The sequence below is a fragment of the Medicago sativa genome, chromosome 5, assembly GCF_051527215.1.
Source record: "Medicago sativa cultivar Bolivia chromosome 5, Bolivia_mono, whole genome shotgun sequence".
Lineage (NCBI taxonomy): Eukaryota > Viridiplantae > Streptophyta > Magnoliopsida > Fabales > Fabaceae > Medicago > Medicago sativa.
Window position 1 is genome coordinate 23,046,506 of NC_140753.1, and position 22,652 is coordinate 23,069,157.

Here is a 22,652-nt window from a genome sequence, read left to right on the forward strand (position 1 = left end):
GTGTTCTCTCCTATATGAAAGTTCCACATTTTTTCAATTTATACGACATTAATTCTATCTAATGCGGATCTTTCTATTTAATCTTCCAACTTCCACTCTTACTAGTGTTACAACACAAGTTAAATATAACAAGTAAGAGCTAGCACATGTACTTGACTCAACTTTCACTAATCTACCCCAAGCTCACATTTGATCGGTGACCGCTTGTGAGTGGTTTCATCTTAGTATGAATAAGTTTTTTAGTCACAATGGGAAGAAGAGGAGTGAAACTGTAATTTTTTTTTTTGGTTTTCTCACATGTTTGTGACTTTGCTCTCATTTATTAATTCTTTGTATTTTTAACTGTTAGTGCAGTGTTGTTGTATTTTTTTGCTCTCGCCGAATACGTCTTGTACTCGATTTCAATATATTTGTCTGTTTAAAACAAAGGTGAACTTAGTTACAACAACTTATGATAAAGGAATAGTAGATTGTCTTAGCCCTTTAAGAAATATAAAATATTGTTTTAAAAGGTTAAAGGTAACACCAATAAATAAAACCTATATGAGCAAATAGTCACTTTAGTCCCTGGCTCTGCACCTCGCTGTCACACAGGTCCCTGACTCAGGATTAAATACAAACAAGTCCCTGACTCTACACTTCCGTTATCACTTTAGTCCCTGCCGTTAAAAAAGTCTGTTAAATGATGATGTGGCACATGTGTTATACTGACTTGGCATATGATGTGTTAGGGACTTAAGTTAAAGAAACTCAAAAGTCGCTTTATTAGTAACCATTGGGTTTTTCTTTTCTTTTCTCCCTCCAAACACAAACACAAAACACGTTGAACTTCCCCTAAATAAAACACCTTTGAACTGAAAACTCAAAACCCTCACCGTTGAAATCATCCACCACCGTCGCGACTCCGCCGTCTGCCGTCGCCGTCGTGGCTTCTTCTCATCACGCCGCTGTACCCTTCTGTTTTTGCTAAAGTCGCGCCTGAACATCATAAGGTCAGTGAACAACAAATTCTATGATTTTATTTGTTTTGATCATGCAAAATCATAACTTTTCATGTTTCTTATGCTTAATGTTTGATAGTTTTGGTTTATTTGTTGTTGTTATGTTTATTTTAGGTTTTAGGGTTAATTATTTTTATAAGTTGTGTCATTAAAGAACTGAAAATATTAGTTGTGTACGTGCTACAAGTTTTTGTTGAGACATTGTTTTTCATTCTCTTGAAATGGTCGTACACTTTGCTTCATGGTGCTTGTCATCCTCGTAATGACCCCTGGGTTCCAAAGATGGAAGAAAATATAGATTTGATTTCCACAAATAATTAACGAATAAAATGATGAAAGAAAGAAAAAAAAAAGAATCAAAAGTTTATGTTTCAACCATTTGTCGGAAAAAAGTTTATGTTTAAGAATATAAGGGTTATAAGTTTTTTTTTCTTTTTTGTTAACATATGTATCTGTTATTTTGTTTTTAGAATGGAATCAACTCTGATTTTGCACCATGGTGGTTATTTTCAAAGATATGGTAATGGTAACATGGAGTGTGTAAATGGTCAATTTTGTGTTTGGGAAAAGTATGACACTGCCTACCTTAGCAAGCATCAACTGGAAGAGATGGCAAAACTATGTGGAAACTACGCGGGTATTGAAAAAATATGGTGGTTGGTTCCTGACTGTGGAGGTTACCTTCAAGTTATTGAAGATGCCGATATTTTGGATTTGGGTAACACTGCCCGTCGTTGTGGCAACGAAGTTCATATATATTATGAGCATCCAATATTTGAACCAGAAGAGGAGGTTCATGAACCTGAAGTTGTGACTGTTGATGATGAGGTTGAAATTGTGGCTGAGGCTGTTAATGAAAGTGTGGCTGATGTTGTTAATGAGAATGTGGTTGAGGCCGAAATTGATGTTAATGAAGGGGTAGTTGATGCCAATGAAGTTGAAACAGTTAATGAAGATCAAGCTCATGATGATGCACAAGAATATGAAACCGATGAGGATTCTGATTACTCACCTTCATATTTTAGTGGAGATGATGATACTTTCATGGAAGTTGATTTGGAACCTGAACAATCTAGAAGAAGGAACAAGAGACCAACAGAAGGACAAGGCACGGGTATCAATGTTGAAGAGAATGTCGATGAGAATGATTTTCCTAACGACAATGACAGTTACCATTCTGAAGAACTAAGGAGCCCTATTAGTACCGATGATGAAGGTGATGGAAATGGAAGAGAAGTGTTCCCTCAGTTTAATTCAAATGCAGAGTTTGGTCAAGTCCACTTGGAGCTAGGAATGGAATTTGAAACTTTGGATATTTTCAAAGAAGCCGTGAGGAACTTCACCATATACCATGGAAGAGATATAAAGTGGTTGAAAAATGACAAAGAAAGGTGTAGAGCCGTATGCAAGGATGAAACATGCAATTGGATGATATATTGTGCTTGGAGTAAAGTAACTAAAAGTTTTCAAATCAAGACTTTCCCCCAGCCATTGCACACTTGTTGTCGTGACTTTAAAAGCTCTGAAGCAAGGAGGAAGTGGGTGGTTGCCATGCTTACAGAAAAGATTAAAGAGTCTCCAAAAATCACATATACAGAGGCATTTGATCACTTCAAAACAAAGTATGGGATGCAAATCAATGATACAAAGTTGTTTAGGTCATTGAAAGAAGCGAGAGCCAAGGTTGAGGGGAATTTCAAAGAGCAATATGGTCTTGTTTGGGACTATGCTGCTGAGTTACAAAGGAGTAATTCGGGTGCAACAGCTAAAATTAATGTCACACCGGTACTCGAAGGTCCTCCACAATTTAAGAGATTTTATGTGTGTTTGGAAGCTTGGCTGGGTGTAGACCCTTTATTGGGTTGGATGGTTGCTTTTTAAAGGGATACTATGGGGGGCAACTACTAACTGCAGTTGGTACAGACGCAAATAACCATAACTATGTGATAGCTTATGCAATTGTTGAAGTAGAGAACAAGGAAAATTGGAAGTGGTTCTTATCTTTATTGGATGCTGATGTGGGGCCCTATGCACAACGTGGATTGAACTTCATGAGTGACATGCAAAAGGTACGTAGAGAATTATAGTACTGCTTATTTTTATAGGTGTATATGTACACTGTCAGGGACCTTAGTGACAGTAAATGTTTACTGTCAGGGACCTTAGTGACAGTAAGTATACACAGTCAAGGACTAAAGAGAATTATGCTAATGACCATATAATGTTGTGTTTGTTTATTCTGTATGCTTAGGGTCTTATCCCTGCTTTACAAGAAGTGATGAAAGGAGCCCCACATAGGTATTGTGTCATGCACTTATGGAGGAATTTCACTAAGCAATGGAAAGACAAAGAATTAAGAGGAGCAGTTTGGGAGGCTGCAAGAGCTTCTACACCAGCCCAGTTCAACACAGTGATGGAGAGGATAAAGAGAAAATGTGAGAAGGCATGGGCATATTTGAACAAGTGGCCTAAGGAGTCATGGACCAAGGCATACTTTAGTACCGATCCAAAGGTGGACAACGTATGCAATAACACTTGTGAGAGTTTTAATTCAAGTATTAACAAATATAGAGCCAAACCTGTTCTGACCATGGCCGAGGAGATAAGATGCTACATTATGAGGACACTGAGTGCAAGCAAAGTAAAGTTGGCCAACAAAACTGGTTTACTTTGTCCAATGCAGCAGTCTAGATTGGATAAGTTAAAAAGGGAGAGTAATCAATGGACACCAATATTTGCTGGTGAAGGGAGATTTCAAGTTGCAAATAATTGGAGAACACACGTCGATGTTGACTTGGATGCTCAAACATGTACCTGCAGAATGTGGCAACTAACAGGTATTTTCCAATTTGTTTATTCATATGTAGTTTAGGCATTGGGGTCTAATAGATGTTAATTCATAGTTTCTGGTTGCGCATATGCATAATTTCAGGGTGCAGGTTCTGCATAATTTCTGTTTGAGTTGCTGCGTGCAGTCTGTGTGCTTCTGTGTTGCGTTTTTTGTGTTCTGTAGGCAGGCTGCAGTGCACTTCTGTTATGGTGCAGCAGTCTGCGTTTTTTTGTGTTGTTTTATAGGCTCTTCAGCTCTCTGTCTGTGTTGTTAAGTGTTGTTTGTGTTTTAGTTCCTGCCTTTGGTTTGGGTTATGAACATAGGAGGTTTTTTATCGAGTTTAGGTGGATTTAGTACAGGAAAATAAAAGAAGCTTTAGGGCAAAATCTCTTCATTTTGTCTTTAAAACTCTATGTTTCTCTTAGTTAGTATATATAGAGAACTCCTATTCTGTTTGCAAAAGAAAAACATATATGATTTAAGCATGAACAAGTTCTACACTACATGTTCCATAAACATTAATCATTACCACTGAATGTAATAAAATAGCTTATGAAAATGGTAAATATTTGAAAAAAAAATCCCTTATATCCAAAAAATGTGTGCCTTGTAATATAGTTACTGTTTTATGACTTCAATAGAGAACAAGCAAAAAAGACATTATAAAATAGTAGAAACTTTTTATTCCCTTATATCAGAAATAATTTTTTTAGAGTATCTGAACAGTATGCCACCACATTTTCTGTCATGAATATCTCTTGGAATCGGTATCCATATTTTCTTACTTTTATGGTTTGTTTTCATAGTCTAATAATATACACAGAGATTGGTGTTCTTGTTTACAAATCATATAATGATGAATTTGTTTGAATTTGTTTTAGGCATGCCATGTGTTCATGGAATAGCAGCCATTGCATGGAGGCATGACAAACCTGAAAATTATTGTCATGGGTTGCTTACTTTGGGCTCATACAATGCAACATATGAGCATTTCATAAAGCCAACACAAGGTGAAGAGTTTTGGGAAAAAACTGATTATGTGAAACCAGTGCCTGCGCCAAAAAGAAGACAACCTGGAACGCCAAAGAAACAAAGAAGGAAAGATGCATCCGAGGGTCCTTCCGGTTCAGGTAATATTCGGAGGTCATATCCAGTGATAACATGTTCAAGGTGTGGTCTAGAAGGTAACCACAATAGGTTCGGCTGCACTAATCAAGGTGTGATGCCTATGCCTCCCAATTGGATTCCACCACCACCACCTCCCAACAATGAGGGTCAAGGAGAACAAGTTACTTTAGATTTGTCACAATCTGCCCCACAAACACAAGAGCAATTATTTGATGTGAACGTGCAAGGACCACAACCAATAGGAATTGGACAAGGGACTTTTGATCCAGCACCGGTTGGAGTTAGGCCACCACCTATTAGGGGTCAAAATCCAAATGCACGTCCGAATGAACAACAAATGCTTACATCTTTCATGCCAACTCCAAGATTTACTCCAAGGGGTCCGAGGCCAACTAAGTGATGTTTGTTAGTTTATTTATGTACCGAACTTGCTAAATTATAAGCACAATTGTGGTGTAATATTTTGTTTAATATTTTGCTGAATCATTATGTAATGACTTGTTGAATTATATGCCCAAATATGGTGCAATCTTTTGATAACTCTATGGTTGACATTAATGACTTAATAGTTATGTTATGGAAACATTTGTTATTAAACTATGGAATCATTTTATGTGTTATAATAATATTTTGGTATTTAGCGCAGATATCTTAGTGTTGTTAGTAAGTAGCATGTTAAAACTAACAACTTGCCAAGGATCTTAGTGAAAATTCGTTTTTACTGTCAGGGACCTAACTGACAGTAAGTATACAAAGTCAGGGACCTAATAGTAAGTAGATGATATTGATTTTCGATTCAGGGACCTAACTGACAGTAAGTATACACAGTCAGGGATCTAACAGTAAATTGAGGATATTGATTTTCGATTCAGGGACCAAAGTGACCATTTTTTACTTTCACTTTAGTCCCTGTGACACGTCATACTCCTTGTCAGCGTGCCACATCATCACTTAACAGACTTTTTTAACGGCAGGGACTAAAGTGATAACGGAAGTGGAGAGTCTGGGACTTGTTTGCATTTAATCCTGAGTCAGGGACCTGTGTGACAGCGAGGTGCAGATCCAGGGACTAAAGTGACTATTTGCTCAAACCTATATAGACTCGTTAGGCTTTGTTTGCGAGTTGGGTTTTGGAGGGAAAGAGAGGGGAAGGAAAGGCTTATGGAGAGGTAAACCCTTGTTTGCGAGTTTTAAAAAACAAGGGAATGGTTTTGGGGAGTTTAGAAGGGCTTCAATTGTTCAATTTTAAAGTTCCCCCAAATTGGGGGGTTTTGTGGGGTTAAGCATACAAAATGACAATTTTGCCCTCATAATAATTCAAATTGACAATTTTAGATATAACCTAATTATTACGATCTCTTTTCAAAACAACTTTTTCTACACAGCTTATTTATCAAAAACAGCTTATTACAACATCTTTTCAAAAAACAACTTATTTATGCAAATTAGCTTTTAACGACAACGTTTTCAAAATCAGCTTATTCAAAACAACTTATTCATCAAAAACAGCTTATTACGACCTCTTTTTCAAAAACAACTTATTGAAAATAGCTTATTCATCCAAAACAGCTTATTACAATCTCTTTTTCAAAAACAACTTATTCAAAACAGCTTATTTATCCAAAATAGCTTATTACGACCTCTTTTCAAAAAAACAACTTATTTATGCAAAAACATCTTATTACCACGTCTTTTTCAAAAACAGCTTATTCAAAACAACTTATTTATCCAAAACAGCTTATTACAACCTCTTTTCAAAAAACAGCTTATTCAAAACAGCTTATTTATGCAAATCAGCTTTCAACGACCTCTTTTTCAAAATCAGCTTATTCAAAACAGCATATCCATCAAAAACAGCTTATTACGACCTTTTTTTCAAAAACAACTTATTGAAAACAGCTTATTTACCACGTCTTTTTCAGAATCAGCTTATTCAAAACAGCTTATTCATCCAAAACAGCTTATTACGACCACTTTTTCAAAAACAGCTTATTGAAAGCAGATTATTCATCCAAAACACCTTATTACAATCTCTTTTTCAAAAAAAACTTATTCAAAACAGCTTATTTATACAAAACAGCTTAATACGATCAATTTTTAAAAACAACTTATTCAAAACAGCTTATTATTACAAAACAGCTTAATACGACCTCTTTTTCAAAAACAGCTTATTCAAAACAGCTTATTCATCCAATAAGCTCCTTTGCATAAATAAGTTGTTTTGAATAAGTTGTTTTTGAAAAAGAGATTGTAATAAGCTGTTTTGGATGAATAAGCTGTTTTTATAAGCTGTTTTTGAAAAAGAGGTCGTCATACGCTGTTTTGGATGAATAAGCTGTTTTGAACAAGCTGATTTTGAAAAAGAGCGGTTTTGAATAAGCTGTTTTTTGAAAAGAGATCGTATTAAGCTAGTTTGCATAAATAAGTTGTTTTGAATAAGTTGTTTTTGAAATATAGATCGTATTAAGCTGTTTTGAATAAGTTGTTTTAAAAAAGAGATTATAATAAGCTGTTTTGGATGAATAAGTTGTTTTCAATAAGTTGTTTTTGAAAAAAAGGTCGTAATAAGCTGTTTTTGATGGATAAGCTGTTTTGAATAAGCTGATTTTGAAAAAGAGGTCGTTAAAAGCTGATTTGCATAAATAAGCTGTTTTTGAAAAAGACGTGGTGATAAGCTGTTTTTGATGAATAAGCTGTTTTTGAAAAGAAGTCGTAATAAGTTGTTTTGTATAAATAAGCTGTTTTGAATAAGTTGTTTTTGAAAAAGACATTGTAATAAGCTGTTTTGAATAAGTTGTTTTTGAAAAGGAGATTATAATAAGCTGTTTTTGATGAATAAGCTGTTTTGAATAAGCTGTTTTTTGAAAAGAGGTCGTAATAAGCTATTTTGGATAAATAAGCTATTTTGAATAAGTTGTTTTTGAAAAAGAGATTTTAATAAGCTGTTTTGGATGAATAAGCTGTTTTCAATAAGTTGTTTTCGAAAAAGAGGTCGTAATAAGCTGTTTTTGATGAATAAGCTGTTTTGAATAAGCTGATTTTGAAAAAGAGGTCGTTAAAAGCTGATTTGCATAAATAAGTTGTTTTGAATAAGCTGTTTTTTGAAAAGAGGTTGTAATAAGCTGTTTTGGATAAATAAGTTGTTTTGAATAAGCTGTTTTTGAAAAAGACGTGGTAATAAGATGTTTTTGCATAAATAAGCTGTTTTTTTTTTAAAAGAGGTCGTAATAAGCTATTTTGGATAAATAAGCTGTTTTGAATAAGTTGTTTTTGAAAAAGAGATTGTAATAAGCTGTTTTGGATGAATAAGCTGTTTTCAATAAGTTGTTTTTGAAAAAGAGGTCGTAATAAGCTGTTTTTGATGAATAAGCTGTTTTGAATAAGCTGATTTTGAAAACGATGTCGTTAAAAGCTAATTTGCATAAATAAGTTGTTTTTTGAAAAGATGTTGTAATAAGCTGTTTTTGATAAATAAGCTGTGTAGAAAAAGTTGTTTTGAAAAGAGATCGTAATAATTAGGTTATATCTAAAATTGTCAATTTGAATTATTATGAGGGCAAAATTGTCATTTTGTATGCTTAACCCCACAAAACCCCCCAATTTGGGGGAACTTTAAAATTAAACAATTGAAGCCCTTCTAAACCCCCCAAAACCTTTCCCTTGTTTTTTAAAACTCGCAAACAAGGGTTTACCTCTCCATAAGCCTTTCCTTCCCCTCCCTTCCCCTCCAAAACCCAACTCGCAAACAAAGCCTTAAGGAATCAATGAAAGCATGGTTCTTGCTTACAATTTCAATAATTAAAAGCATCACAAAGGAAGCAAGCAAGGAATCTCAACTAGATTGGCACTCCAAACTCCCTATAATCTTATTATGTACAACCACTACATTGATATGCTAATTATAGCTAATCTAATTCAACCCTAACAAAAATAAAATTCAAGGTTGTAATATAATCCTTAAAAAGATTTCAAACTCTACAATATGTGGCGTAAAATATGCCTTTAATGGTAAGACAATGTTGCTTAGCCAAGTGCAGGATGCATCCAGATCAACGTCGGGATTACGACCCATTCACAAAACCTGTCTTTTAACCAGACGCATTCTTCCGTGCAGCAACATTCTTCTGAGCAGCAACATTCTTCCTTGCAACAACCACCACAAACGCCACAGCCACTACAGCTGTAATATGATGCGATGATAAAATCATTAAACAAAGAAACAATATCTACACTTATATTTTCTTGTGATTTAAATTAATACTCTTCGGAAAAACCAATATGGACCAGCAGAAACAAAACAATCTAAATGGAAACACAGTAAGGACCAGTTCAGTTTCATAACACCTCAAGATTATAAGACATTGGAAGGACCAGTTCAGTTTCATAACACCTCAAGATTATAAGACATTGGAAAAAACAAAATGAACAATGAAACCAAAAGAGAGAAACTCATGAACCTCACATCACCCAAAATTTAAACTGGTTAAAAGGCTCATTTTATTTACTTGGACCATACAAGATTGAAAAACTCTATTATACAAAGTCAAAAGGAATTTAATGAACAAATAACAAGTAAACCTGAAAACTTACTTGAAACAAACTTAAGAGATCGATCTATGACCCTATGGAACTGCTTGTGGGTTTTTCCAGCTTCAGTTTCCGGAATACTTAAATGAGGATGCTCAGCAGCACTTACAATTCGGTGGAATACATTGTTGAAATCCCCTAACTTCACACTGATTGGAATAGGATCCTCAACCCCCATGTCTTGGCTAACCTACAAAGCACATTGGCATGTCAACATTGATCCACGATAAAGCATTCGCTTGAAAATTTCTCAGCATCAAGAAAATCATATTCCAAGATTATATATACAGCGAGGAAGAAATCAGAATACAATATTTTTTCCTCAATCTGTTCTAACACTCAGATATACATAACCATAAATGGAATAGATAACTCGGGCGTCTCTTGCAAGTCAGTAAAAAAGGTTGACCATTATAAATTTTCAAATATAACCAGATCAAATGCGATTGGAGTCATAAACTGGACACCAACAACAACAGGTTTCGAGCTACAATGTGCAACTGTAATTGATAAAGCTTACCAAAACAGTCACAGTTAACAAATCAAAGATCATCTGTAGAACCAAATCAAACTTCTAGTTGAAACAGGTATAGCAATATTTATGTAAATGAGATATAGCAATATTTCCAAAATCTTAGCTAATAGCTTGAAATTGCCATTCAAATATGACAAAGTAAATGTAAATGCCCAAAAAAATGTCACAATATAGTATACAAGAGAATTAAACTATCTTTCAATCTGCTTAATTAAATGTCAATCTGAAGATCAAATCATATGTATACACAAACTACTACATGTTGTACAATTATTGCTAATCATAAAGTTTGGATGAAATCTGATTAATTAGAGTTGATAAGTAGTTAAGAGTTGTTATAGAAGTTAGTTAGGCTGTTGAGTTTGTTATAGGGCTATTGTATAAGTAGGAGAATACAATGTAGAGTTGATCTTTATTGAATATTGTAATCATTTTCTAATAGAGTAGCAAGTCTATTTTGAAGGGGAAATTTATGGAGGAGAGATTTCTCTCCTATTCTTTTCTATTTATCAATAAAAGTGTTATTTCCTTGGAGGAGAGGTTCCTAACAAAATCATAATTCCAAGACGTGCCATTCACCACATTAGATATCTATTTATCTAATCCATCCAACAATTATTTATAGTAATATGCATGTAGAATTATGAATATGAACATGCAAATGAATAAGTGAATGAAAAATACTTTAGTTTCTTCTTCTATAGCCATTGTAAATGAATCTTGATCATCTTTAGCTGCAACCATAAGACAGGGCACCTGAAAGCCAGTATCTTCTCCATGTCTAACGATTTTTAACAAGAGCTCATACGATGCTTTCCATGAAGACTCGTCATACCTGAGATGAATATTTAGTCAGTTGAGCACTTCTATACAACTAACATTTTTCTTGGAAACAGAGAAATAGCAATAACAAAGTAGAATAGATATTGGAGAAAGGTGTAGAGTATATTATTGAATGTATTTGAACAAAAACTCAGGAAATTGATGGATTCCCTGCAAGGGCTATGCTCCTTCAGAGTGCATACACTGCCTCTTCCACAACAAGAAAGATAACAAATTTAATGACAAACTCATTCTCTCCCCTAATTCTTATAACTAAAACAACAAAATAACACAACTATTGGCCTTTGGTAACATTGGACCGGAAACTTCCATTAGAAAATGTTACTAACTCTTATCATTAAACACATCTGACAACATAATTTAAACCAAATGTTACTAACATTTCACATTTAGCACTTCTCCATAGAATCCCTCTCTCACTTTATTCTACGGCAATCTCATACGCACTATTCTCCTCGAAGTTCCCTCATCAAGTTACACTCTTACCGACCGTGCAACCTGTCAAATGGCTACTCCTAACTCCCCCTTTTTTTATTCCTCTCCCATAAACTTTCCACACCATAGGTTTGGACTAGGCATGTTTTAACTTCATATGCGAACCAGCCTCTAGTGCCATGGGTCTATCAGAAACTTATCCTTATAATACAGAAAAAAAGGTAATCCATAACTTCATCATATGCTAGTATAATGAAACTTTAATATCAGTGGTCACCTGTCATAAACAAAAATTGCAATGTCACATGAGGCCAAAGAGTTCTTATTGGCTAGCAGCTGTGTGACTCCGCCTTCAGAAATCTCTCTCAGCACAAGATATTTTTTGTTTTCCTACAAACAAAATGATTAACTGTGAATTGGAAGATATATATGCCAAGATATATACAAAATGAATACATCAAATGAAGACTTTGTGCAGGAAAAGGCAAAAGAAATGAAATATCATTCCGTCACAGTTAGAAGCTATTGTCCAAAATCAATCAAGTATCATTTACCCTAGAAATATCAACTATATTTACAGCAAAACGATCCTCGTTGGTTGGATTGTAAGCTTCAGAATATGGTCTGCAATATGAATTCAACGAGAGTAAGATGATGCTCAATAATTAAAGTTTTGTTACCAGGAATCTTCACGGTAACAACTAAAATACCTTCCAATGAATGAATTCAACAACGCAGATTTTCCGGCCTTCCGAGGCCCAAAAATGAAGCCCTGCAACACATTTATTTCTGAATGTTGTTTTTTGTAATCCATGTGCCGCCTCCTAGTCACACGGATAGCAGATGATGGATCACCAGGGTAACCAATGTTTATAAGGCTTTCCACACTGAAGATTGGGTTTAGAAGTGTCATGAGTGCCCACTGTCCAGAAAACATTAATATTGTTAGAAGTCAAAGACTTCCAAGTGTTCGTTAGAAAGCACTTATGTATATGTGTCAATCATTTAATATACATATGTGTCAATCTGTTATTATGTATGTGTTAAGTCCGTTTCCAACTTCTTGAGTTGTGTGTATGTCTCTGTTTCAATAAAATTCAATAATACCTATATTACATTAGTCCCAGTTCTATTTAATATATATTATAAAAATCAATGATGATGCAAATGAAATGATATATGCACTGGAAAGATACACAAACCAGACATGCAGTCATAAACTATCCATAGAAGCCCACCACTTTTCTAAGAACATTGCTCAACAAATCACAAGGAAGAGGGACTAGAGACAAAGATAAAAGACTTGTGCACCTCTGACAAAAATGCATCAAGTGATAGTCCTCCAAATGCATTCCTTTCTACAGCATCCTTGTATGGATATTCAATCCAGGGACTGCAATTAAAAGTCACAAAATATCAAATAACATTGCCAAGAGTCCTAATTGGCATTCAGACTTGGGAAAGGCATACATATAAAAAAATGTCATAGCTGGACTTCGTAAAAAACAATGAAGAAGCAAAGTCACAAGTACATATGCCAGATCCTTTGAAAAATTGCTCAACATAGGAAAGGTCATTAGCAATCTACCTTTCCGGAGCAGTAGAAAACAGTTCTTCAAGTTCACGGGGTTGCAGCACCTTATCCTGGAGAAAGGAAAAGATATAATTAATTTGCAAATCGTACAACGATACAGTCCAGTTGAGATAATGCCCAAAAATGATTGGGGAGAAGCATGACATACAAAATCACCATCAAATTCATGAAATATTGTTTCCAAGAAATCAAATGCTTCATCTGTCAATTCAGCACTCTGCAGACATTAAATCCAATGAGAGTAGCATAAGTTCCCTGTTGTCGACAAATTGAATACAAACATGTATAACATATAAAGAATAAAGAATATAATACATGATGCCACAATTTATCTCAAAAGAAACACCTGATCAGGTGCACGTTTCAAAGGTGGAAATAAATCATCAGCAAGCTTGATATCATAATTATATCCAAACTTCCTGAGTACCGTCCATGTTGCCTCAAGAGGCCCTTTTTCTATGAAAAAGGTATGAAGAAATAAAAATCCTTTCAAAGTAAGTCCTCGTTCATTCACACCTTCAGACAAATTTGTTTGTACAACCTTCTTTACATCCGAAATTTCACATGGTTCCAAAGGAGCATCGAAACATTTAACCTGTGGATAGTTTAGTTAGATTTTTCACAAATCTTATACTTAAGTTAACCCACGATGAGATGATGTGAACAAGCTTATATTCAAGCTACAAGGTGACAGACTATCACACCCGGATAGTAAAAAACACACAATTTTGACATATAATATGAAAAGAAAAATTAAAACCTGAAAATCATTCAGTTCAACATCGCTAAGGGAACCATCTCTATCACGGTCACAAAGGAAAAAAAATCCGCTTCAAAGCCCGCACAAAATGAGGCGTTGGAGTCTGTGACTTTCAATCAAACAAAGGAGACATGGGATAAAGAGCCGCCTTTTGTGCAAAGAAGAAAACTTCGAGGGCCTTCAACAAGGAAACTTAATTACAATAGTATACATAAAAAAAAAAAGAATTTGATTTGCAATATAAGGAATAAAAGATACCTCGACGGTGTTATATGATGAACACTCCATGCATGCTTCAATCTCACAAAACTGCTGCATTAGTGGTGACATCACCTGCTCTAGGTTCACTTGCTGATTTTCATCTAGAAGATCAAGCTTACAACCAACCACTATAACTGGAGCTTTGACCTGTTCATGACGTTCAAATATCTATTTCGAGCAAACATCCTCTAAAAATGGAAAAACAATAAAAAGAGAGATGAGAACCTCTAATTGGCGAAGATGAGGAAGCCAAAATGTGCTTAGATTTTGAAGTGTGTCGGGGCGATCACATGCATAAGTGAGGATAACCGAGTCAGCCCGCTGTAGTTCGTCAGCAACTACATCAGTGTCCTTGACACTGGAACAAACAAGCAGCACAAACATTTGATTTCAGAAGCGCAATAGGGTAGATAAAAATACAAGCATGAATTCAGAGCATTAGATTTCTAATCATTGGAATTTGAAAACTATGAGAATGAATCTTGATAAAAAAGGAACCTTACCGCGGAGAAGTGTCGATGATAGTGATTGGGACATTATTGCAATGGGGAAATAAAGGCGCGGCTTGAACGAGGCAGGTTTTACCGGTTCCAGTGTCTCCGGCAACAACAACACGAACTACGTCACCACCGCGTCTCACTCCCAGCATGGAGTAAGAAGAAGAAGAAACCTAAAATCAAAACGCGAAAGAATGAATGAATGGGGGGTAAAATTACGTGAAGAAACCAATACAACTCGCCCTTTTTTCTTTGTGATATTTTTTCACGCAAATTCAAAAACTAAATTTGGCAGATTTTTTTTTAATTTTTTATTTTTGTGATCATTTATTTATTATTTATGGATTAAATTAAATATTTTTTAAAAGGATTAAATAAATTTTTTCATCCTTAAGAAAGTAACATGTTTTCGTCCTTGTAAAATTTGTGTTTTAATCTTTGTTGTTAAATTCATGTATATTTATTGAAGACATTTAAAACATTATAAAAATTTCATATACTATATTATTAGACACCTCGATAATATCACCATATATTAGATCAACTAAACTACGACAAGTTGTCAGGTTCCTACCCAATACAAATACAATATTTAATGTCCTCGTGAGCTTAACTCAAACAATGCATAATATATGCAAGGTTCGAGGTTCGAACCCTGAACAAAAAAAAAAATACAATATTTAACAATACTATAAGTTGCCACAACTTGTTTATGTAGCCAGGTACTAATTCATAAAAACTTAAGACAATGGAGCACAAATACCATGGATACCTTCATGCTAGTTCACTCTCGTCAAAGAAAAATCAGGCAAGGCATTATCTCTTCGATAGATATAACTTACGCTTCAGGGTAGGAAGCATCCAACAACTCCTCCATCTACAAGAAAGTCGAGCAGAACGCCTAGTTCGAGATGGGATGTTCATGCCTCAGGACGGTGAACCAATGAAGGTTCCTCCACCGTTAAATCACTCAAAACATAAGGATATCAAAACAATTCTCCAGTACACCGTCTCCCCGCGAGGCTATCAAAGAAATAAAAGGCTATCTACCTCGGCACACATCATGTCAACCAAATTCTTTTTATGGATACAATTTATTCTCAACACTTTCCGTCGAACATAAATAACTCGAATGGATGTTCAACACATGATTTAATTCTCTAATCCATCCTCATCTGATGCATACCAGATACAAATTGTCTGTTTTGTTTGACACACCTTCGTAGTGTTTGCATCATACACAATCATCTTTTTGAACTACAAAATGCCAAATTTGTGGGTATGCACTGTTGTGGACTAGCCCAAGACTCTGAATTTCGTAAATGGGATTAGTTACACATCAAGGCAGAAAACTCATACGACCACCGATATCATTTAGGAAAACAAATGTCAGTGAAAACAAATTAAGGTATCACAAATATTACCACAACAAACTACGTTCATCCAGGTCCTTTTTTTCCGAGATCCTATGCTCAGCTGAGAGATAGCCTCGCATCTCATCCTCAGCAAGTCTATTCAACATGAAGAATACAAATCCTCCTCTCGGATTTCTTTCAAACTAAAGTATCACAAGAAATCTTTTGCAACAATCTTCTTCAGATCAACAAATTAAGATCGCCAACCCCTTTTTTACTCTTCATTAGACAAAGTCAAGGGGTAGGGGGGTTGAATTGCGTTGACTTTTTCTGAAAATCTTTTCTAGGTTAAGGATAGAACAACGTTTGAGAAAAGATAACAACGGTGAGAGAGAAAATCAACACAAATATTTACCCTAGTTCACCCCACAATCCGGGATTATGTCCAATCTTCTCACACTTGAGAGATTTTTCACCTTTAATCAGCCTTGATTAAAGAGTACTTAGACACACTAGTCTATGATTTCCTGCCTCTCCTTCAGGACTTCCTACAACCCAACAAGATCAGAGTTTTCGATAGAATTGATGTTTGTTTACACTTCAAACTCAAAGAGTAGTAAACTAAATTAAGCATAGACTCTTTCCAAACACTTAAGAAATTCTAAAATAAAAGTTTCTATTTGTGCTGGTGATTTGATCAGGGATTTAACACAATTGAAAGTGTGTAGTTCTCTATGATTCAGTCACTCAACTTTTATAGGAGAAATGAATAAAAAAATTTCTTGAAGGAATTTCCAGCGCATCAAGAGCTTTCTTTAGATTTGAAATTTTTGGTTGTAAGGGATAATTATGTTGAACATTTCATAATTTATTTGCTTCATTTAGAATTATATGATGCATTCTCTTTGTCTTACAAGAGCTTTGCATGTTTCTGCAACGTTTCTTTATTTAATTTAGCATGGGCAAGAACGTATTGGAAAACGCAGACAATGAAATTTCTTCAAAAGAAGACAAAACATAAGCAGGGGACAAAACTGGTCAAATATTCTTCAGAGCGTTAACCGTTGACTTAATGCTTTAGATCTTCATCTTCAGATAAGAGATTGTCTTCAAAACTTAATGCATAGTTGATCAATATTGGTTTGACTTTCTATTAACCATCTTCAAATCAGAGCTTTGTCATCGGAGCTTCGTCTTGGTACCAAATAAGTTCTTTGTTTATAGCATAGTGTTTCAAAGCCAAAGTGTTGACTTCAGAAGTTAGAATTTTATCATATGATCCTGCACACTTGAACAAACTTTAGAATACCAAATTGTTCTTTTATACATTGTTATTGTCAAAACTTAAAGTCATTATTTTAAAACCCATCTTGGTTCAACATGCCTCACTTATTTCATTGCATGAACATATATGTATATATACAAGAGTCTTAACTACCAAGTCGTTACTGACTTGATTATCAAGATTTTACCAAATATAAAATATACATGTTAATTGTTAAAGATATTTTTACATTTACATATTTTATTAAAGATGTTAAATATAGAAGAAATTTACATGATCTTTTTTTTTTTGGTCAAAAAGAAATTTACATAATCTAAATCCTCAAGAACACTTTTTTTTTTTAGCAAAAACAAAAACACTTAATAAAACTTAAGATATTTTCTGTCAAAAAAAAAAACTTAAGATATTTGTTTTTCCGACATCTCCAATTTGACACGCTGCCCCACACATTCACAAGTGTCGAAATCTCCCTCGCTTTGTCTTTTCCTGTTATCAATAACACTGCAGAGTATGAGGCCTTCTTGGCTGGCTTGCGAACCGCCAAAGACATGGGAGCTCGAAAGGTGAAAATATTTACCAATTCGCAACTCGTGGCTTCCCAAGTCACCAGATAGTTCCAGGTAAAAGAGGACCACCTCCAAAAGTACGTCCAGTTGGCACTAGAGAAAATGAAAGAGTTTGAAACCGTCGAAGTAACCCACGTTCCTCGCGAACAGAATACTCGAGCGGACATTCTTTCAAAACTCGCAAGTACACGAACTGCGAACGGAAACAAAACAGTCATACAAGAGGTTCTCAGCGAACCAAGCATCTAGGATAGAGGAACTCTCCCTCAAGAGATCAATACAATCATCGGAATGGAAGACTGGAGGGGACCCATCTCCCGATACATAGAGAATGGGGAACTCCCTTCTGACCCGCAAGAAAGGACAAGGTTGAAGCGAAGAGCCTGCTCAATCACTTTGGTGGAAGGAACTCTATACCAAAGAGGCTTCATCATTCCCCTAATCAAGTGTTTAGGACCCAACGAGACCCAAGAAGTCCTTGCCGACGTTCATGACGGCATATGCAGACAACACCTTGGTGCCAAAGCTCTCGCAAAAAAGGTCCTACGAGCAGGGTACTATTGGCCCACCATGTTAAAAGACGCCCAAGATTACGTAAACCTCTGCGATAAATGCCAGCGACATGGGGACATGCATCTAGCGCCCCCCGCTGAGTTAACATCTTTGGTTTCTCCTTGGCCTTTTGCATGATGGGGCATCGACCTTCTGGGACCGTTCCCTTAAGCCGCCGGATAGCTGAAATACCTCGTAGTCGCCATCGACTACTCAACAAAGTGGATCGAAGCTGAACGACTGGCTAAAATCACAACTAAAAATGTACTCCGTTTCTTCAAGAGAAACATCCTAGCAAGGTTCGGAGTACCTGCCCTAGTCATATCCGACAATGGTACACAGTTCACGGACCAGAGGTTCCAGGACTACCTAAGGAATATCGGCATCAAACAAATCTTCACCTTCGTCGAACACCCTCAAGCCAACGGTCTCACCGAGGCTGCAAACAGGGTCATTTTACGGGGGATACGAAGAAGGCTAGACACGGCCAAAACTCAGTGGACTGAAGAGTTACACGCGGTCCTTTGGGCTTACAGAACTACTCCCCATTCCACGACTAGAGAGTCACCTTTTCAACTCACGTACGGGACAGAGGTCGTCTTACCCATTGAGCTAACCGAACTCACATGGCGTACCGACGCCAACACTGACTTCCCTGCAAACACGGCAAATCTACGTGAGGAGCTCGAATTTGTTGATGAAGTCAGGATCGGAGCGACCTTGCGTGAGGCAGCGCTGAAACAAAAGATAGCCGCTCGTCACAGCAAGAAGGTCATAAAAAGAGAATTCGAAGTGTGCGACCTAGTCCTTCGGCGAAACCAGAAGGATTCCGAAGAAGGGAAACTCGCTGCCAACTGGGACGGCCCCTACAGGATCCGGATGAAGACCGGGACGGGGGCTTACGGACTCGAAGATCTCCACCAAAACGCAATTCCAAGGACTTGGAATGCAGAAAAACTCAAAAGGTATTACACTTAGATGGCAAACAACGCCAATTTACTCTAGTGTACATACTCAGTTCTATGCAACGAACTCATTGCTCTCAAACGAGCAAATAAACGGAGGAGGAAAATCGTGCCACTCCAAATTCAAAAAGAAAAAGGATGAGAGAAATTAACACAACAAATCCTCTCACTCCTCAGTATGTACGCTTACCGCTGCGACATCACTGCTCGGATGTTAGGTAGAACTCCAGCTCGCGATGGGTGATTCACGCCTCAGTGCGTTGAACTTAGAATGGTTTCTTCGTTCATCCGCTGTTACACGTCCATAACTTTGGACACACATTCAGATAAACGATCTCTTCGATGTGCAATACTTCTAACTAATACTCCGCATAAACAGTTGGAAACCTCCTGCCCAAACTCTTCCTTGCAAAACAACGCAAAGGTAAAAACTTTCCAAACAAAGTTACTTGGGAAGAAAAGGGCAAAACTTTGATTTCATCAAGTCAAGGTAACAAAAAGCTAGGCGGACATGCTAAACTCTCCAGTCATTAAATCACTTCGAGCAATCAAATTCAAAACATTATACTTGAAAGTAAAACATACATTTCAGACAAGTGTAATTGAGAATGAAGCAATTATATTATAAAAGTGCTAAAACCGCGAAGGGCGCACAATGTCATTACAAGCATAATTGTTGAAGAAATTAATTACAAGGCCTCATCAGGCCTAGGCTTCATCAACATGCGCATTATCTTCCTCAGGGTCGGGGGGAGGAGTGATCACCCCATTTTCCACTTCACCGAGGGGATGAATTTCTTCAACATTCAGCTCGATCCCCGGGTTCACCACCTTCAGCTGAGCCACCGCCCGATCAAAACCAAGCCTGACGGCGTCCACCAAGCTTCCTTCCAGCTCACCAATCCGGTCCACAAGACCGGCATGCCGTAGGACAGCAAGGTCTTTCGCCTCATCCTCTCCAGGGAGGTTCGCCTTCTTCAGAGCTTCCTCCAGGGACACCTTCTCCTCAGCGAGCTTCCGAGAAGACAAGGTCAATTGCTCAAGAGAGCAGCCTGAGCCCCAGACAACTGCTCCTTCAAAGAAGCAAGCTGACGGTCACGCTCCTCCGCAACTGACCTCTTGCTCCTTTGATCCTCCTCAAGGGCGGCCACCCTAGCGGTCAAAGCATCCCTTTCCCGCACCAAAGCATCGACCCGAACTTCACTTTCCAGCGAAGCATTGTTGAGGGCCACCGCAACCTCCAAAGCCTTCATGGTAGCAATAACCCGATCAGTTATCGCCTTACTCCGGCAGCTGGACCCAGATCCTGAATGATCTTCAGCTCGGGGTCATCCAAGAAAAGGGTCGACTACGGGCCGCACAGCTCCGGCTCGGACCATACTTTTGGAAGTTGGAGGAAGTCCCCTCTTTCAGAACGGACAAGAACAACCTTGATCAGAGTGAGTGGGTCCTCGGAAGGCATCCTCACCCTCTGCTTCTTCGCAGAATCTTGCACCAACTCCTCAGAAGGCTCCTCGCCTTCCAAATCCACCACAGGTCCAGAGGACGAGCTGGGAGCTGAACCAACAATAAGATGTTCCAGAGATTGAACATTTTTCCGCTTCTTCTTGGCCGATATCTTCTTGCTCGCCGCATTCACGAGGGCCTTCAAATCCTTCTTCATTTTTTCTACAACACAAAGATAGGGAAATTTTGTGAGTTAGGGGAAATAAAACAAGAAGGCGAGAACAAAAAGAAAGTAAACTACCAAGGCAGGCTTCAAAATCATCGGAAGTCAACAACTCATGGGTATTGATAAGGCGGGGCTCTGTTACTGGGGTTCCGTCTGCACTCATCAAAAGGTTCCCCCGTCTTTCGGTCTTAACCCTCTACGGAAGAGACTCAATGAAAGCCCAAAGTTATTGACGCAGGTTTTTCTCTTCATCAGTCAGATTAGCAACAGTACGACCGAAATCCCTCGGTTCGTAGACAAAATGGTCCTGAGACCACCATAGATGGAAGAAAAGACGACGCTCCTGAACGCCATCCTTCACGACCTCCAAAAGGTTATCCAGAGAAGCCACGCTCTTTGGTCGAACCAGAAAGAAGCGCTCTTTAAAGCTCCGGACCTTCCCAGCAAAAATCTCAAACATCTTCTGGGTCTAGCGAAAAGAAACCCAATCCGCGCCCCGTTGCACGGTGAAGAAGGAGAAAAAGACATTTTTGGAGGCAGGAATGCGAGGATAATTGCATAACAACTCAAAGGCCCTCATAAAGGCATAAGAGTTCGGATGATCTGGGTGGAGGACAGCTTGGTCCAACGAAGCACTTCCCGCTGGAAATTAGAGAAAGGGATCCGGAAACCCATGTCTTTGAAAACCACTTCATACATGGGAAAGACATAGTTTTCATACTCCGAACACACCCTGTTAGACGTGCTCGGCAGAATCAGCTCCCAATCTCTCACTTCTCTGATGGTATCAAAGGGGGCTTCACCCACGCCATCAGTAGCAAACACAGATTCGGTTTCCAAGGGCTCCTCTCCGGGCCGCAAAACAACAGACGCAACAACTCCTTCGTTTGCCATGATAGACCTGGAGAAAGCAAGGGAAAAAAGTGAATCCAACATTCAGATCCACTCTTCCTTCACCCATCAGGTCGATCACGGAAAGGAAGGGATCAAAACACTACCGCTAGAAAACAAGAGGAACTACAAGCTCGACTCACACATCGGGGAGATCTACTCTCGACGAACAGACCCGAAAAGCTTATGGATGAAGCCTAAGCATGTCGCCAATGTTCTTCTAAACACTAGTAGAAAACAAACAACAAATATTTCAAAGTCATTCTGATGCACGGTGGAAACCACCGTAACCAACGACGATAACCACCGAGTCAGAAATACTTTCATCCTAAACACGCATTCCTACGGTTTCTAAAAGAGCAGAAACTAAAGAAGCCACAAGCGCAGAAATAGAAAGGTAATGTCATCGGAATGTTACCTGTTACGATGGATGGTTTTGGACTTGAAGTAGAAAGTTGAAAGACTGGAAAGATTTCACCCTTGAGAAACTCCGGAGAAAACTTCTACCTCTCTGAGAAAATGAAACGAATTAATATTCCAAACAATGTTTGGGCTATTTATACTCGTCTCATAAACCACTCAAAAGTCGCGACTTTCTATCCAATACAGTCCTTCACATACAACTCTGCTTCCCTGGAGCATTCCTACGGTCCAGATCTGATCAGACCATTCATCCAAGGGCTATGATTGTTGGTAGCGGTTCATGGATCGTCAGTATTGAATCAACGGTTATGATGACACCACGGAAACACAAACCGAGAACACTCTACAGACTATAGGTACTCAAGTACAACAATAGCCTTTACACGTGTCATACAGAAGCCAAAGATCATGTCTCTTCAATTTTTCCCTCGAAACGAGAGCATTAATTGCGGAATGACATTCGACCAAACTC

General features: G+C 37.5%; 1 protein-coding gene and 3 pseudogenes across 3 annotated transcripts; 1 reads left to right on the forward strand and 3 right to left on the reverse strand.

Annotated features, from left to right (window-relative positions):
• Positions 1-863: 863 nt before the first annotated feature.
• LOC146921106 (uncharacterized) lies at positions 864-5,359 on the forward strand (annotated as a pseudogene). Its single transcript, XR_015011110.1, has 4 exons — positions 864-992; positions 1,472-3,070; positions 3,253-3,838; positions 4,713-5,359. The product of XR_015011110.1 is annotated as an uncharacterized LOC146921106 (transcript).
• A 3,361-nt stretch (positions 5,360-8,720) lies between these two features.
• On the reverse strand, positions 8,721-11,540 carry LOC146921107 (mitochondrial Rho GTPase 1-like). Its single transcript, XM_085711249.1, has 4 exons — positions 11,512-11,540; positions 10,766-10,916; positions 9,550-9,736; positions 8,721-9,139 (listed from the first exon to the last, which is right to left on the reverse strand). The coding sequence occupies exons 1-4, from the start codon at positions 11,538-11,540 to the stop codon at positions 9,048-9,050; spliced, it is 459 nt and encodes a 152-aa protein (XP_085567375.1). The 3' UTR covers positions 8,721-9,047.
• A 63-nt stretch (positions 11,541-11,603) lies between these two features.
• LOC146921108 (mitochondrial Rho GTPase 1-like) lies at positions 11,604-13,900 on the reverse strand (annotated as a pseudogene). The gene is made up of 8 exons (XR_015011111.1): positions 13,714-13,900; positions 13,300-13,548; positions 13,102-13,170; positions 12,948-13,003; positions 12,671-12,752; positions 12,070-12,281; positions 11,914-11,983; positions 11,604-11,636 (listed from the first exon to the last, which is right to left on the reverse strand). The product of XR_015011111.1 is annotated as a mitochondrial Rho GTPase 1-like (transcript).
• A 6,002-nt stretch (positions 13,901-19,902) lies between these two features.
• LOC146921109 (uncharacterized) lies at positions 19,903-20,857 on the reverse strand (annotated as a pseudogene).
• Between the last annotated feature and the right edge of the window lie 1,795 nt (positions 20,858-22,652).